The 16,817-nt window shown below is 45.4% G+C and overlaps 1 protein-coding gene across 5 annotated transcripts in view; it reads left to right on the top strand.

Moving 5' to 3' along the window:
• The first annotated feature begins 387 nt into the window (after positions 1 to 387).
• Positions 388 to 16,817, top strand: part of SMARCA2 (SWI/SNF related, matrix associated, actin dependent regulator of chromatin, subfamily a, member 2) — a 176,582-nt gene continuing 160,152 nt past the window's right edge. For 2 of the 5 annotated variants that reach the window (XM_052644457.1, XM_052644453.1), the window contains exons 1-3: positions 2,628 to 2,877; positions 12,543 to 12,659; positions 13,759 to 14,019. In XM_052644457.1, the coding sequence (XP_052500417.1) occupies positions 13,795 to 14,019 (225 nt within the window). In that variant the 5' untranslated portion in view covers positions 2,628 to 2,877; positions 12,543 to 12,659; positions 13,759 to 13,794. Of the gene's footprint in view, positions 498 to 2,627; positions 2,878 to 10,733; positions 10,822 to 12,542; positions 12,660 to 13,758; positions 14,020 to 16,817 lie in introns of those variants that run through there. The other 3 variants (XM_052644454.1, XM_052644455.1, XM_052644456.1) reach the window with 3 other exon arrangements.

The raw sequence follows: 16,817 nt of genomic DNA, 5'->3' as shown, positions 1-16,817 counted from the left end.
GGCCGGCAGGGGCCCCGGAAGACTGCCGGGGAAGGATAACGGGCGCCCAACTCCCTCCATCAGGGCTTGGGGCTTTCAGCGTCCTGCGCAGTTTTTCTGCTCCAGGCACAAACACGGCCAGGGAGCCGGCGCCTTGCAGACACACACAGATCCACGCATACTGTAGAGCTGTCTCGATCCACATTCTTGCACACCGCCCCCTCCTCCCTCCCAGAGCTCCGGGAGTCGCCGAGCGGGGCGAGTGACAGGCGTTTCCCGCCAACCCGTGCCCGGGCGGGCAGGGAGGAGCGGCGCTCTGGACCAACTGCGGCGCGTCTTCCGGCGCCCGCGGAGGCGGTGAGGGTGGGACGCGGGGCGGAGCCGGAGTTTAGGAAGAGGAGGGGATGGCTGTCATCAATGAAGTCATATTCATAATCTAGTCCTCTCTCCCTCTGTTTCTGTACTCTGGGTGACTCAGAGAGGGAAGAGATTCAGCCAGCACACTCCTCGCGAGCAAGGTAAATATAACTTACAACTCCTTTTTCCTCTTTCCCCTCCCTCCGGCCTCCGGGCTGCAGCCGCTGCACAAACCCCTCCGGCACCGCGCCGCCTTCGCCGGGGATTATTCATTATTAACCTAATTATTATTTATTGTGCATGCACGGAGACCAAAACAAACAGGCGGGCCAACCGCCGCAGCAACAACAAAAAAAGCCCGCCTCCTACCCCGCGGGCCTCAGGTGGAATGCTCTTAACGACAGCTCCCGGGCAGCAGTGGAAGAAACGCGAAAGTTTCAACCGAAGCTTGCTGTTCTAATAATAATAGTAATAATTACTACTTCAAGGATGCAAGGGGAGGAAAATCCCAACAAACCACAGCCTTGACCTTAGGTAGGCAATCAGTGATGCGCTGCCAACGGAAGGTTGCAACACACACACACACTCGGCAAGGTTGCAATCCCCTCATTCCCTTAAAAATTGGGGTTGGGGGGAGGAGGTGGCAGGAGGATCGGGAAGAGTATGGAAACGCTACGGTTCTACTAGAGCAGTCCTCCCGGGAAGAGTTGGAAGGGGAGCGGGAGGAGAGGGCGAGGAGCCCGGGCTGACGGCTGGGCGCCAACGAACGCGGCTGCCACCAGCTTCCCTGGGACTTGTTTAAAGGGCTCCGGCTGCGGAGACAGGAGCTGGTCGCGGTGGGAGAAGCCGGAGCTGGCTCGCCGAGGCAGTGGCAGCCACCGCCGCGGGGCCGCTGCGTGCGGGATCGGAGGTGTCACCTCCACTTTGCGAGCAGGGATGGGTACGCTGACCGGTAGGCAGGCCTTTAGGCAAAGGGGCTGCCGGGGGTCTGCACCCGGGGCACTGCGGACGACCCTGCCCCTGGTACCTGGTGGCCGCGCGGGCTCTGGTGTTGAAGTTCGGGGTGTCCAGCCGCGACCACACTGCTGGGAGGGAGGAAAGGAGGGAGGAGGTCCTGAAGAAGGAGGTCGGAGGTGCTCATTGGGCTGTTATCCTGCCCTCCGCCTTCTCGGGTTTGTTTTCTTTTGGTCTGCATCTTCCCCTAGCTTGGGCTGCCGGAACCTCGGGCGTGGGTCGCAGGCGATCATCCGGATGCTAGGGGAGCACCCGGGCCCAGGAGAGCCACGGTGGCTGCGGGCCGGGGAGGCCATGATCCGGATAATCCTCTCTGCCTGACTGTCACAAACAGGACCCGCGCGCACCCTGTGCTGTGGCGTTCGCTGTAGAAGGGAAGGGCTGGCGCGGGGTAGGGGGTGGGGGGCGAGTGGGGAGGCTGGTGAGGGCAGAAGGCGGGGAGACCGGGAGGGAGCCTGCCCCCAGAGATGACACGCACCGCTTCCTTCTTGTTCCCTGCTTTCGAGTTTGCTTTATTCCCATCCCAACCTGGTTTACTCCCTCCTCTGCTTCCCCCTCCATCTCGCCGTGTTCCCTCCTCCCGGTTGCGTTGCAAAACACGGCCATGCCATCTGCAAAGGTGTCGCGATGCACTTCCCCAAATAACCAGTCCGGCGCGCCAGCCCCTAGTCACCCTCTGTCTGCGGGCGCACATCAAGTGGGGCGCCCTGGGTCCCCTGCACCAGGCCTCGCAGCCTGGGCGCAGTTGCACCGCGCGGGGCGGGGCGCAGCAGTAAGGGCTCCAGGGGGACAACCGCTCCTGGGTCCCGACACTCGGACCGGTTTCCGGCACACGCGGGGAAATTGCCTCCCGCCAGTGTCTGCGCACTCGCCCCCGCCTCCACCGCCTGGATTGCATTATTATTTTTATCCTGGTTGCAGTTTGCAGCCGATCCTGGTGAGCCCGGGGCTGGCCGGACTGCTGGTAGGGGGGGTGGTGGGGGTGGCGGGTGGAGGGAAGTTGGACGTGGATCAGGCAGGAAAAAAAAAAGTTTGGCAGGGAGACTAAGGAAGGAGGGAGGGTGGGAGGGGGCGGCGAGCTCCCGCAGCTCGCGTCTCGGCGCCCTCGGGGCCGGCGCGAGTGTGTCTGCGCGTGAGTGTGAGTGTGTGTTGTGCGCGCTGGGGCCGGTGCGTCGCGAGCAGCGGCGCGGGCAGCTGCTCCTGCTCGTGCCCTGCCCGGGAGCCGCGGGAGGACAAGGCGAGGTTTGGTGGTGGAGGAGTGGTGGGGGTGGCGTGTGCGTGTGGCTGTGAGTGTGCGCGCGCGAGCAGCGGAGAATCAGGAAGTCACAGCAGCGAAGCGCACACAGACATGTTTGATCGCCGTGACATGACGCGCGCGAGGGAGGAAGCGGCAGCGGCTGCGGGGGCCGGGCCGCGGGCTCCAGCGCCGGCCTAGGGCTTGGGCGGGGAGACCCGCTCCCGCCGCCGGCAGGGCCGCCACAGCAGGCTAGGCTAGCCCCGCGCCTCTTTTTGTTCCGTGTCCCCCAGGTAAGGAGCCTGAGCCTCCGCCGCCTGCCGGGTGCGGAGCTTTCCAGTTCTTTCCCTCCCGGCCCCCTCCGGTCTCCGGGTCAGGCTTTCTTGCAAAGTCAGGCGGGCGGGAGAAGCCGGCTCCCGGCCCTCCGATCGATCGCGTGGAAAACTTTCCAGCGGGAGGCACCGCGAAGGGAAGAAGGCCTTGCTGGCTGCTGTCCCTTGTCAGTTCTTTCTCCTCCGGGTCCGGAGAGTGGAGTCGCTCTGCCCCGGGGCTGTTGCACATTCAAACTTCAGGCCTTAAACGTGCCTCCAGCTTTTGCCGGATTTACTCCAGAAATTAAATATTCAAAGTCGTCCGCTTGGTCCTGCCAGGCGTTTGGGTTTTTGAAGAGCAGAAGGCAGGCATGGGAGTCGAGGGGGATGGGGGTGTTGTGCAGAATCCATTCCTTCCTTAATGTCTGCAGCGGGTGTTATGTAATTTTAGTAGCACACGGGTGCAAAGCCCATACTGGGCTTCTCCCCTCCTTTGTTTATATAACTTTTGGGAGAGTTTTGCAAGGTCCCCCCCTCCCCTTCCTTTTCTTCTTTCCGTTCTCAACCTAATGGAGCTTGGTGCATTTGAAAAAGTAAAGCGACCTGGGTCAGTATATTATTGAGAGGTGCTATCCTTAATCTCCTGGTTATTATGCAGACTGTGTTCCTAACTGTGTGTGATGTTAGAGCTTAAGGAAGACATCTGTATCATCAGTAGCAGACTTAAAATTTCAACTTCCATTTCAAAGGACTTTTTAATTTACACCTGGATGTGCCATGCTTGTTGGAAGAGAATGCTTGTAGGCACAGAAAGATTGTTGTTTTCGTTACTGAATGGAAGAAAATTTCTATCTAAGCGTGTTAAGTAAGACTCAGAAACCTCTGAGAACTGTACTGAAACAAAAGCCATGCCCAGTGTTGGTTGTGTGTATATACTTAACACTGGCACATTCAAATATTTCAGTATTATCTTATTTGCAGGACCACTGCCCCAGGCTTGTTTGCCTATAATAGCTGTGCTAGGCTTTTAGCTTACCTCTAGCTTCCTGGTGAATTGTTAAGAGGTGTGGCAGAGGTTTGAATCCAAGTTGGTGAACTGGTATGCAGATAAAACACCTTTTTCTCTTTTAGGAATCTCATTGTCCTTTTATTCTCCTAGACATTTTTTTTTTTTTTTTTAAAGCTTCCTAACAACTTGAGTGTTTGCTGGTGGGAAGAGATTTGGAGATACCATTAGGTATCAAAGATATTTATGGATGTGACTTGAAGTAGAAAAGCCAACCTGTATACAGCCACTCCTCTACCTTGTTGGGGGCATTAAAGAGAAAAGTCAGGTGAAGAATATTGTAAAATAAATCAGAGGAGTTTGGGGTATCTGAACCCTTAAAAAATTGGCAGAGGTGAGAGGGTGCCTCCTTCCATGAAGCTTTTTTCTCCTGAGTGACATCAGTTACATCCCAATTCAGGGACTAGCTGCTCTGTGGGGTTTCACAGAAAATATTCACCACCAGAGTGTGTTCAAAGCAGCCTTAAATCTTTTCTTTTGTTCGTTTTTTTTAAGTGGTTTTTGAGCATTTCTCGTCAAGTTGCTTAAAAAGTGCTTTGACCAACACCTGAGGCTTGGAATTGACCAAAAAAACCCAAAAATGCCTTTGCTTCTGTTATACTGTTAATGTTTGGATTCTGTTTAAAATATTTCTGGCATTATAACTAGAAAGCAACGCTTCGGCAAAGAGATAATTATTTAAAACTTTTTTCTTTGATGAAGTTTAAGATAACATAAAAGCACATCTCGTGCTTTTCTCAGAGATCATTGTGGTACCCTTTATATTCCGGTAATATTTTGACATTTCATTTTAAGGGCTTATTATGTATTGAAACAAGTCCATGAAAGAGAAGACTTTCATATATTATAAAAGTGGTGCCATCCTCCAGTGTTTTCATGTTGAGTTGTTTTTTTTTCCCCTTTAGAAGTCTTCCTTTGTAAACAAGGCCTTTGTCAAACTCTCCTAGGTCAGCAGCTTTTTGATACTCCCGAGAAATAATAAATCAGTGTTTATGACATCTTGATATGGTGCCATGAGAACTGAATTGTCACAAATATAATGCTAAGAAGTGTTTCCCTACACCAGTATATTGAGATTGGTCAGACCTGATTTAGTCACCAAAAGTTTTGATTTTCACTGTTTCTGGGCAGGATGATTTTAGAGAAGTCAGGGACAATTTGCTGCTTAACACGAGTGGCCTTAGAAACTTTATATAAATGAGTCACTTTTCTCTTCTGCAGTATTTCTGGTGAACAGATGAAAAAATTTCCCTAATGTGAAAAGCCATTTTTCGGGAGCTACTTCTGATTTTTTTCCTGTCCATTTTTTTCTATAGAAGAATGATTGCTCCTTTTTCTTAAACATATTCTGTAGGTGGTTTTGAACAATAGTGGGTGCTGAATTTTCTGTCATCTTTGGAAGTGTTTGTTTATGGAACTTTAATCTCTAGCCAGTTAATAAAGTCATGGATCATTCTATGAGTAGTTGAAAATAAAATACAGGTGGTGGCAAGTTATTTGGTAGATTATTTAGGAAGGCCTGAGGTGTTTACTTTTTCTACATAGAAAGTCATGACTATACCAGCGAATATAGAAGTCTTAGAACTTAGTTCTTCCAGAGCCATTATGAAGCATAGCATATTTATTTGCCTAAAAGATATTTATCACCAAGTTAAATGGAATCTTGCAACCAGGGTTTGGAAAATTTTACAACTTTATTGCTATTTATTTTTACTTTTCCCCTTCGTATTAATATAGCCCTTTTCTTTGAAAATGTTTAGATATATTAGAAATTTTAAAGATGCCGTCAGAGATACTTGAATACTTATACTTAGCAAAACATATAGCACAGTTGATGAAATTCAGGAGCTACATAGCTGAATTTTTTGATTGTTGGATATAAACATTATTTAATTTTAATTATGAGAGAAAAAGTCATTAACTCAATCATTTAGAGTTATGCTTTAGATACGAAATACAGGATTTTTGACTGAAATATTAACATAAGTGGTGGCCTTCTGGACTTCATTGTACATTATTATGTAACTGAAGCCTACTGTGAATTGTGATGTTTTATTAGATATGAGACTTTCAGAACATTCAGTGATCATCAGGAAATATGCCTGTAGAATTTTATACCTTTAAAAATAACACAGTATTCTATGTAGTGTTAGGTGTGTAAGCATCAATCTTCCACTGATACATCGTTTACCTCTGTGCAAGCACTAATATTTTAAAAATGTTTTCGAAACGGACCTAATTTAAATATGGGGTGACCCTTCTGTAGATGAATGAAGTTGCTAGAAGTTGAAATAGAATTTAAGGTTTAAAAACTATTAAATAATAACTCCCCTCTCCTTTTGTCATTTTGTTTAACCTGAATTCAGAATTGGGGAATTAAAATTACTTAAAAATAGAAAAAAAAAAAAACCCCAAACCTCTGACCAGAAAGCATTGCGGTATGTTATTTTACAGGTGAACAGACGTCCAAGGGAAATTCTATATCAGTTTATGTTAGGATCCTGTTTTCTTCTTTAGGATAACTGTATATTTCTTTACCTACTTGAGATTGTATTGTCCAGTTTTTATCATCCTACCAGGAGTTAAGTCATTGAACTTGAAACTTTAATGTACATGAGGAAAGCTGGGCAAATAATAACATTGCAAATATTTGCAATTGTTTGGCAGTTTTCTGTTGTGCTGTATTCCTACATGTACTAAAATGCTATTAAGCGGTCTGTAATTCCCTAAAAAATTAATGATCTGCAATTGAGAATTTATGTCTTTTAAAGAATGTGCCTGAACACGTATGCATAGTGAATTGTAAACCACACTGATCGCGTGATCCAGGGAGAGATCTGGGTGAGATCTCTTGAGTCCACAGGGCAGATATTCTTCGCAATGGGGTAAGATTGTGGCCAGAGGAGGCCAAGGGTGAGGGCCCTGGGAGCTGATCATCTGAGATCGGAAGAAAATCCTGAGATCACAGGCACCAAGCCTAAAAAAAACTGTGAGAAGACCAATGGACCAGTTTTGACCTGCTTGCCCAGAGCAAGAGGTTCCAGTTAGAAGAATTTTCAAAAGATAAAGTTGGAGAAGGTAGAAAGACTTGCTTTCCAGGGGAAAGCATGAATTTTTTATCCGGCATGGGCTGGAGTCTTCTCTCAGAAGTTCAGAGCAATGGAATTCATGAACAAAAAGTAGAGCTATCTAGCAGATTGTGAATGCAAGTCGAGGTTGGAAATTGAAGCCTTTAGAAGGATCCGCGTGATGATGTACATTCTTCTACGATAGCTCACAAAGTGTTTTCATATGGAATATTTTATTTGCTTCATATCAAAATTGAGGTTGTAGCTGGCTGCTGTTACACCAGTTTTGTAAAAGAGAATTTGAAATTCAGGAGTCAAATAAACTACTCCGTGATTTATTTTTTAATAGCATTAATTATTAACACTGTAAATGACCATTATTCATTTTAACTGCAATGAACTTGAAGGGTTTGTGCTTGAATTTTTGTTGCTGCTGTGAAAGTTGGGCATATCAAAGCTAGTCTATCACATAACCAAGTTTCATTCAGCGCATAATGGTCAAGTTTTACTGCTCAGTCAGCATGCACCATGTCAACCAGAAAAAATTTTTAAAATATATACGTGTTTAGTGTATAAATAAAATTATCTTAGCTCACAGAGAAGGAAGTGGCTATCATTGATTCTTGTCGGCATCCCAGATGAGGTTGCCTTGCAAAGGGGCCTACAGAACCTAGGAAGGATGGGTGGGTGTATACACAAATTAGATTTCAGGAGTGTCACATTTTGCTACTAGCTCCTTGGTTTGTCTGTTTGGTTTTTGACCGGTTGCCTGGCAGTTTTGGGTTGAGCTAAGTTTGAGAAATGATAGTTATCTGTGATTACCTGTGATTACCTGTGGACACAAGTTTGGGGGTTAGACAGGTGCTCTCTACCTGAGGGCTTTGTTGTTGAGGGGCTTCTAGTACTTTGAGTTTTCTCATAAACACCCTGCTTAAAATAATGTTTCCTTTGTGGAAACATGGGCTGCCCTCACCGAAGAGATCATCAAATTGCATCCCAGGTAGATGCTTCTGAGAAGGCAGCTCATGGTATGTGCAGGGTCGTAGAGTCAAGAGCCCAGCTCTTGTTGAGGCAGTGCCTGGGGCTCATGGGGCTGTAATTAGCCCTTGAAGTTGGTTGTTCTCTCTTGTCCTGCACAGATCTGCCTCGGGGCCCTTGCCAGGTCTGGCTCCGGGCAAGGACTGTCCCAGGGCTTTTTATTCCAAGTAAGGGCGGCAGCTCACGTCCTAATTTGTCCCCTTGACTCAACGATGAGGAGTTCACAGAAGCCCAGAAAACACAGCACACTTTTCACCCAACCACTTTTTAAAACCTCCTCAACTTTGAATGGTAAATTGACTTTGAATGGAGAAAGCTGTTTTCCAAGCTTCTTTAGAGTTTCGGGCCAGCCACGTAGAATACTCACTCTAAGTCCAGTGTGGTTTTTATCTGTGGCACAAATCATATCATGCACTGTTTAAAGTTGCACGTCTCAGGCCAAGAAGCAGGAGGGCTTTGGGGATATTTCACCACCTATCCAGACAGCCTTGGCCTCTAAAAACGAAACTTCAGGTCGGTTTATTTCTTTTATCTTCCTCGCTATTTTTACCAACTCTCCGCTCACCCATCAAGAACAGCAGCGCTTGTGTTCCAGCTCCAGGGAAGTTGTTACTTCTTGTGGGGGGATTATCAATTCATTTGTAGAGAAAGCTACAGAGAAAACAAGAAATCCTTCAGGATCGGGGGAGAAGGTCTGAATCAGCAAACAGACATAAAAAGAACTCTTATCTTAACTCTCTCCTGAGCCTTATCATTCTCCATAACAGCCAAAAAACTTTTAAAAGAGTGATTTTTAAGGTAATGAACTGGGCCTAACTTTTATTTCTAATATTCCACCTTTGGCCCTTGCCCGTATGTCTTTCTGTAAACACAGCAGTGATAAAGGTCTGCTGGAGAGCCCACGTTCCCCCACTCTTCCTTATTGTGTTTGGCGAACAGTTATTTAAGAAGCATTGTCTAGTCAAGATGGTTCTGTTTCCCCAAACTTTTCTGTGACTAGAAAACCACAGTTTCTTGTAAACACGTTTATTATCTACTTCAAGCCCTCACTGAAGCACCACCTTATCCATGAAGCCTCCCTTAATTCCCTTCTCTTGCCTCTGCCCTCTGAGATGTAAATCCTCTATTCTGCCTGTGACTGCAATGGACACTGCAGCTCAACCCCTTCTGGTCTTGCAGAAGCTTGCTTATTTGTTTTGTTTGTTTGTTTTTTTCTCACTGCTATATATGGATAAGTCTTGTTTCCCCATCAGACTTGCCGAGCCGTGGGGTAAACCCTCTGGTCATTCTTGTACATCCTTCATGCCTTGTGCCCAGGGAAAGTCAGGACATTTGAGAATAGATCAGTAATACAGATCTTCCGGTTCTTTGATTAAATATCACCATCCTCTTAAGTTCATAACTTTGTCTCTGCCTCATATTTTCTCAAGGGCTTTTCTTCGCTTCTCTGTCCCTTCATACATTAACATATGATCACAGCCACACCCTAATCCCATTGTGACACCTCCCCTTGTTTCCATCTTTGTTTCTGCACCCTGCGCATTTTGCCCAACCTGAGTGACAGCTCTGCACACTGGTGGACAGCCTGGCTTGCCTGATGTTGCCCTGACTTGGTAATGGGCCCGGAGTCAAGAGATAAAGTCACCCACAGATGAGACTTTGGGCAAGCTCTGTGGTCCTTTTGCGCTCTCCTGTTTTAAACGGGGACATAACAAGATGTGTCCTCAAGTCAAGTCACTAAAATGATTCAGCCCGTAGGGGTGTGCTGTTAAGTATTACTGCAGGCATAGAGGTCTTTCAGCTGATTGGAGTAAACCACAAAGGTAGATGTTTTGTCGCTGGTTGTCTTGGTTGGACTGGTGACCCTTAAAATTCCATGAAGTTGAACTTCTTTTAATATGCAGATGGGTGTGCCCAGGGGCTTTCGTGCTTTCTGCAAAGGGGAGAGGAAGGAGGTTCGGGCAGAGGGAAGATGTCTGCGGTGGCTGGAGTTGTGGGAAGCACCAACGACTTTTATTTTTAAAAGCACGCACTCCACGGTTGTAAAGGCAGGGTCAGGACGAAAAAAGACAGGGTGTACTGCTGAAAAATTCTTGGCTAAGAACACAGCGGCCTGACCCTCAGGGAGTGCTGGTGTGAGGTAGAGGGAAGCGTTGCAGGGAGGATGGAGGCGGGGGTGGTGTTGGCAGTGCCAGTGTATGGCCCTGTCTGTGTGTTTCATCTCCTCACACACACACATTCTCTTCATTATATTGGCTGCGTAATTGTGGAGCAGGTCGTTCTTTTTGGTGACTATGTAAAACTCACCCCCTCCCCCTCCAACACCAGATAAAAATAGATTTTGAGTGTTAACTTTGTGGAGAGACCAAGAGCTCCCGCCCCATCAAGGTGACCAGAGCTGTAGCCTCTCCCGCATTCATCCTGCCCCCAACCCCACCATCACCACCCCATCTACCTCACTTCATCAGTGCTTGGAAGAAAGAGGAAAAGGGTTTGGATTTCTGGGCAGAGGGGGCAGGAGGATGGGTGAGGGAGAAGATGGCTTGATCAGTACTGGACTTTCAACCCTAACCACAGGGACTTAGTCATGACCTGCACCTCTGCTCAAGACTCGCCCCTCTTTATAATCTCCACCCCCAAGTTGTTTTACACTGTGAGAAAGTCTGATTAGGTCTTGGAGCTGTACAATGAAGTTGCCATCAGAAACGACGAGGAAGGAAAAGGAGGCCAGGACGGCGCCCTCATCTCTGAAAGGTGCTCCTCTTTGGGTGCATCTTTGGGGGATGGTGGGACAGCACGAATCCCAGGTCCTGCTGGGAGGGTCACTGATGAGTGCCCCCACACGGAAGACTGGAGGAATCAGGAGATGCTGCAAGTCATGGATTGGCAGATGCAGGGAGCCTTAAGATGCTCCGAGTCCAAGCTCCAAGGAAACTGAGAGGCCCCAGAAGAAAGGCGCTTTGCCCGGGACCCTGAGGGTTGGTGGCGGCCCTGAGATTGGCGGACAGGAACCCAAGGTCTCTGGGCTCCCAGTCAGAAGCCAGAGAGTCACGTTCAATTTGCACAGTAGTCCAGATCCCTTAGCTGGGCAGCATGAGGCACGCTTGCTCATTTGTTAGACTGTCCTGTTCCTCTGAGCTAACTTCTTGTGTGTGTGCTCATCTATGCTATTTCATGGACACATGCATTAAGGGCATGCTTCTAAAGATTCTCGTCTTAAGAAAAAGTTTCCCATGTGGCATGTTAACATTCCTCTATATACCCATACTTCCCTACTTCCTATCTCCTATGTGTTCCCCTAAGAAGTTTTTAGTAGTTTCCTATAACAAAAAATGAGCGTTTTTATGGGACTGTATACCATTCATTACAACCTGCTATGAGATTCCCAGGTGAAAATCATTATATACAGAGCAAATCATTAGATATTAAAATATAAAACATGAAAAGTAGGACTACCAGGCTGACTGAGCATTTGTGTCTTCATTGTTCAAACTTGTGGTATCTTACCATCATAGCCACTGAAGCCAGTTTCAAGGTAAACCATAACAGGAAGTAAGCAATTTCCTTTTATTCACTAGAAAATAAAGGGGTTTATTAGTTTGCTGATATACATGAAAGAACATTTAAACTTGGAGTACCCCTGAATTGACGTCAGCTTCCTAAATTTAAAATGCTGACTGAATATGTGTGTGTGTGTGTACGTGTGTGTGTGTTTGTGTATGTGAGAGGGTGGAATGCCAAAAAAAAAGGTTACTTCTGCCTGCTTTGTTAATCACAAAGAGAAAATAATAACATTTGGCTCTCTAGTGAATTCAAAGCTATAATTCACCATCCGAGCTTCCCTGTTGTTTTAGAAACCACTTGAACTGGGTTCTCTTAGTCCCCTCTTGTATCAGCAAAGCAGTTTGAGTGATCCCTTGCTCGAAATCGCTCCCAAGCAGCCTTTCATCGCTTCCTGTTTTAGCCCTAATTCATTTATCAGATTGGCCCAAATCCTTGCCTCCACTGTTAAGATTTCTTTGTTTGAGCATACCTTGAACGCTGATTGCTCTCCTAATTTTTTACTTTTTAATAATTGACTGTATTAATAGTTTGTCCATGCAGTTTTGTCTATAGTTGATTCAGTGTTTTGTTTTGTTTTTTACTCCACACTGGTTGGATGTGCTGGGGAAACAGGAGCAAGGAAGAGCAAGTCCTTGCCCTCATGGCCCTCACATTCTAGAGATTCCTCGAGAGGTGATGGTAGTTAGCTAAGAATGGAAGTTTGTGTGTGTGTGTGTGTGTGTGTGTGTGTGTGTGTGTGTGTTTTAGTTTCCCCTCTAACCTGTCACTTCTCTGTGGACAGAGAGGTGATGGTAGTTAGCTAAGAATGGAAGTAATGTGTGTGTGTGTGTTGTGTGTGTGTGTTGTGTGTGTTTTTGTGTGTGTGTGTGTGTTTTAGTTTCCCCTCTAACCTGTCATTTTTCTGTGGACAGAGCCCCGCTGTGGGTGACCAAGACCCTATGGTCTAATTTCAACCCTGCCACTCGTCAGTGGGCACACATGTCCATTTCGGATTTTGTGAGTTCGGCATCAGAATTTTGTGCATACAGGTGTGTGCCCCAGGTGACATAATAAATCATCATGACTATCCTGGGGTCATTCTGGATCATGGAGACATCAGAATTCAGAAAACAGCTTATTTAGTCATTTTGGCTCATATCCAAGAGTCAGTTGTACCCACCCCATGAGGCAGTTCCCCAGTGGGGATGCCGGAAAGTCTTGGCACGTAGGAGATCGTATATTGCTTTGCTGGAGAACTGAAATTTCCGCACCTTATCAACGTGCGGAAATCCAGGAGTCATAGATGACTTCTCTTGTGACTCTTGAACCCCACAGAGGGCTGGGATGAATTTCTGGCTTCAACTGTACATGTGGTCTTCTATCCATTAACTTGGGGGAGGACCACATCTTAACCTGTCCCTCCTATTCATTTCTGCTGCAGTGGAGGTGGCAGGGGTGGGGAATAATGCTCAGTAAGAGTAACTGCTTGTTGTGCTGGACGCAGAGCTGTGGTTTTACGTGTACTATTGCATTTTAGTCTCCATGCGTAATTGTATACGTGGATATTTGAACCCATATTTGTCCAACTCCCATAACCTCTGTTTTTCCCATGATTGGCAATTCCCTTTCATTCTCAGTTTATGGAATTGTACTTTCCCCCCCTTTTGACTATCTAGAAATCTCTGAGAAGTTTGAATGCCCATTGACTTATGCAAGTGGGTCTTGGTTGGGTACGTCTTTAGGAATTTTATATTTTAACGGCTTTGGGGGGGGGGCGGTTAATGACTAGTAAGGTGCCCAAGTAATGGAGAGCATCTGTTGACTTCAGTAATAAATTTCAAGCTTGTTTAGAATTCTGCTTATGTGTTAAATTTTAGTTTCTCCAGTGAGCCTTTTTTTCCCCCATCTTAGATGATTTATATCTTTCTGGAGAATCATTTAGAGTTGTTTTTTCTTTTAAACAAGTGGTCTTCATAAAGAGGAGGGCAGATGGATATGTATACGCCCTCTGAAGCATCTGGACCAGACAGGGGAGTTCTATTTGATGTTTGTTACAGAAGTGGCACCACCGAATACTAACAACTGTTTTATTCTGATCTTAACATCATGTTTAAAACATCCCTTTCTCTTTTCTTCTTTCCAACTCAGTATCACTGTACCGACTGGCAGAGACAGGAGAAGTAGATGTCCACACCCACAGACCCTGGCGCGATGCCCCACCCGGGGCCTTCGCCAGGGCCGGGACCCTCTCCTGGACCCATTCTTGGGCCCAGTCCAGGACCCGGACCATCCCCCGGTTCCGTCCACAGTATGATGGGGCCAAGTCCTGGGCCTCCTAGTGTCTCACACCCTATGCCGTCGATGGGGTCTGCTGACTTCCCTCAGGAAGGCATGCATCAGATGCACAAGGTGAGTTCATTCCCCTTCCCAGTCTTGTCTTCTGAGTCATGGATGGCTAATAATCCCTGATAACCAACCCTTGCCCCCTCTTTTTTTCTATTATGGTTAACAAGAGAATCAGCTAGGTTTTTTTCTTATCTTGTACCTTACCTGGTGACTCAGAGATTAAAGCGTCTGCCTGCAATGTGGGAGACTTGGGTTCGATTCCTAGGTCGGGAAGATCCCCTGGAGAAGGAAATGGCAACCCACTCCGGTATTCTTGCCCGAGGAATCCCACGGACAGAGGAGCCTGGTGGGCTACAGTCCACGGTGTCGCAAAGAGTCAGGCACAACTGAGCAACTTCACTTTCACTCTCACCTTATTAAAAACATACCTTCTTAGACTCTTTTATGGTTACAGATGTTGCACTGTCAGGAAGACTTGCTCTTGGCTTTTAAAACAGTGTTAGCTATAATATGCAGCTTTGACAGATTCTGTAGATTGGGGGTTGCAGGTATTTTGACTTGGTGAAGAAGTAGGAGTTAAGTCTTACTTTTTTTCCCCAACTACGTCTGTTAAGTAACTTATACCATCTATGAGTAACATACTGAAAATTATCCTTCCCTGAAAAGATCCCATAGGTCCCAAAGAGGAAAAGGGAAAGTGAGTCTTTTCCTAAAGAATATTTTCAAAAAAGCCTTGATAGAAATAAAACAGTTTCTAGAGAATCCTTGAAAATGCACTTTGCTGTCTGTCTGTGAAGTGGCTTTATTCTGGTTTTGGAAGAGGGCTCTGATTTTGCGGAGCCCAGGCCCAGTTGTTATTAAGGTTATAATAATCTGTCATTCGTGAGATTCAGGTTGTTGCTGTGGGGATGATCATAACGGTATGACTTTGGTATTATGGCTTTGTAGGAGATGTGAAACAGAGAGAATGGCCTTTTGAGAAAGCAAACAAAATCTTCTGTGACAATTTGCGTTGAAGGGTGGGAGTAGCCACTGTATATTACCTGAAGGTTAGGCCTGATGAGATGTATGGCCGTTTTACATCTTTTTTGGATGATATCACAGGTAGATAAGATAGTGAGGATGCTTCTTGGTGTTAAATAGGTGAATTGTGGAAGATACTGGTTTGAAACAGAAAGGTTACTGCAAAAAAGTACAAGTCTTTTCTTTAATTGGTAGAACTGGAGGTCAATTTTAAGGTAAGGCGTTGCAGCTCAGGAAGGAAAGATCCATTTTTCACAAATTTTTGTTATTTGATGGTTTTCAAATAAAAAAATTAATATATGCTTATTTTGAAAAGTAAAACCATATTGATCTAAATAAAATAAGTGGTTCACCCCAGGTAACAGCTTATTGTACATACTTTTTTCCCTTAAATTTTGACTAAGACTGTATGATGTGTTTTTAAATTAGTTAATTAATTTTAATTGGAAAATAATTACAATATTGTGATGGTTTTTGCCAAATATCAAAATGAGTCAGCTACAGGTATACATGTGTATCCCCCCCATCTGGAACCCCCCTTCTGCCTCCCTCCCTACCCTATCCCTCTGGGCTGTTCCCAGAGCACTGGTTTTGGGGATCCTGCACCAAACTTTCACTGGTCATCTATTTTATGTATGGTAATGTACACATGTTAATGGTGTTCTCTCAGATCATCCCACCCTTGCCTTCTCTCGCTGAGTCCAAATGTCTGTTTTTACATCTGTCTCCTTTGCTGCTCTGCACATAGGATTGTCGGTACCATCTTTCTAGATTCCATATGTATTTGTTAATCTACAGTATTTGTCTTTTTCTTTCTGACTTACTTCACTCTGTATAATAGGCTCCAGGTTCATCCACCTTATTAAAACTGACTCAAACGCGTTTCTTTTTGTAAAAAATATGGAACACTTCATGAGTTTGCGTGCCATGCTAATCTTTGCATCATTCCAATTCTAGTATATGTGCTGCTGAAGTGAGCACTGTATATACGCTTTTTGCACCTTACTTTTCTCCAGCTTCAACAAAAATGCCATCTAAGCATAGATTTGCATATTCAGGTGATATATTTAAAATTTTTTTTCTTTTACCATAATCAAATCATATCATCATTGTTAATTACTTTGAGACTTCTTTTTCATTTAACTATATCATGGATAGCCCTATAATATCTCCAGTATCTCTCCCTGCTTTTTTGATTTTTTTTAAATACAGGTTTTTAGCTTGTCAGGTATGTATATAAATGCTTATTTTCCATATCCTATTTATTAGGAGACACACTGAATATATAGACATAGAAAGTCATTACATTGTCTTGTGTTCATATTGTATTAATTGGAGGATTGTATTGTAGACTGGATCTGTCAATTGCAAACCTTGGTACACGTAGGTGAAATAATTTGGGGAGGGTTTAAGGATGCTTTCACCTTCGAAATGAAAGATAAGATTTGAAGGAAATATTTAGCTCACCTTTAAAAGTTAAACATATTCATAAGTGTTAGGTCATCGTTACGTTCTGAATCGTTTTTATTTATAATTATATCTTCTGATCCCTTCTGTTTTGTTCTCTAGCATCTTTGTCACGTTTTCTCCTATTCTCTACCCCCATTGATGCTCTTTTTTTGTTTTGTTCTCATTCTGCAAGTTCTGCATTTTCTCATCCTGCTTTTCTTCGGCCCGCAGACCCTCAGATAATTCCCTGGGTGAGAACATGGTGACGTGCCTGGAGTTCACACCTGCTGACCAGATGCTTCACTTTCTGAAAATCTTTTTATAGGCAGCTTTATTCCTTGTCTTTTCTCCTCCGTCTCCCTCTGAGCTTCAGCTTTTTGCTTTTCAAC

Source organism: Budorcas taxicolor, chromosome 8 (assembly GCF_023091745.1).
Source record: "Budorcas taxicolor isolate Tak-1 chromosome 8, Takin1.1, whole genome shotgun sequence".
NCBI lineage: Eukaryota > Metazoa > Chordata > Mammalia > Artiodactyla > Bovidae > Budorcas > Budorcas taxicolor.
The sequence above is the reverse complement of the archived record's forward strand: the minus strand, read 5'-3'. Positions and strand labels throughout refer to the sequence as shown.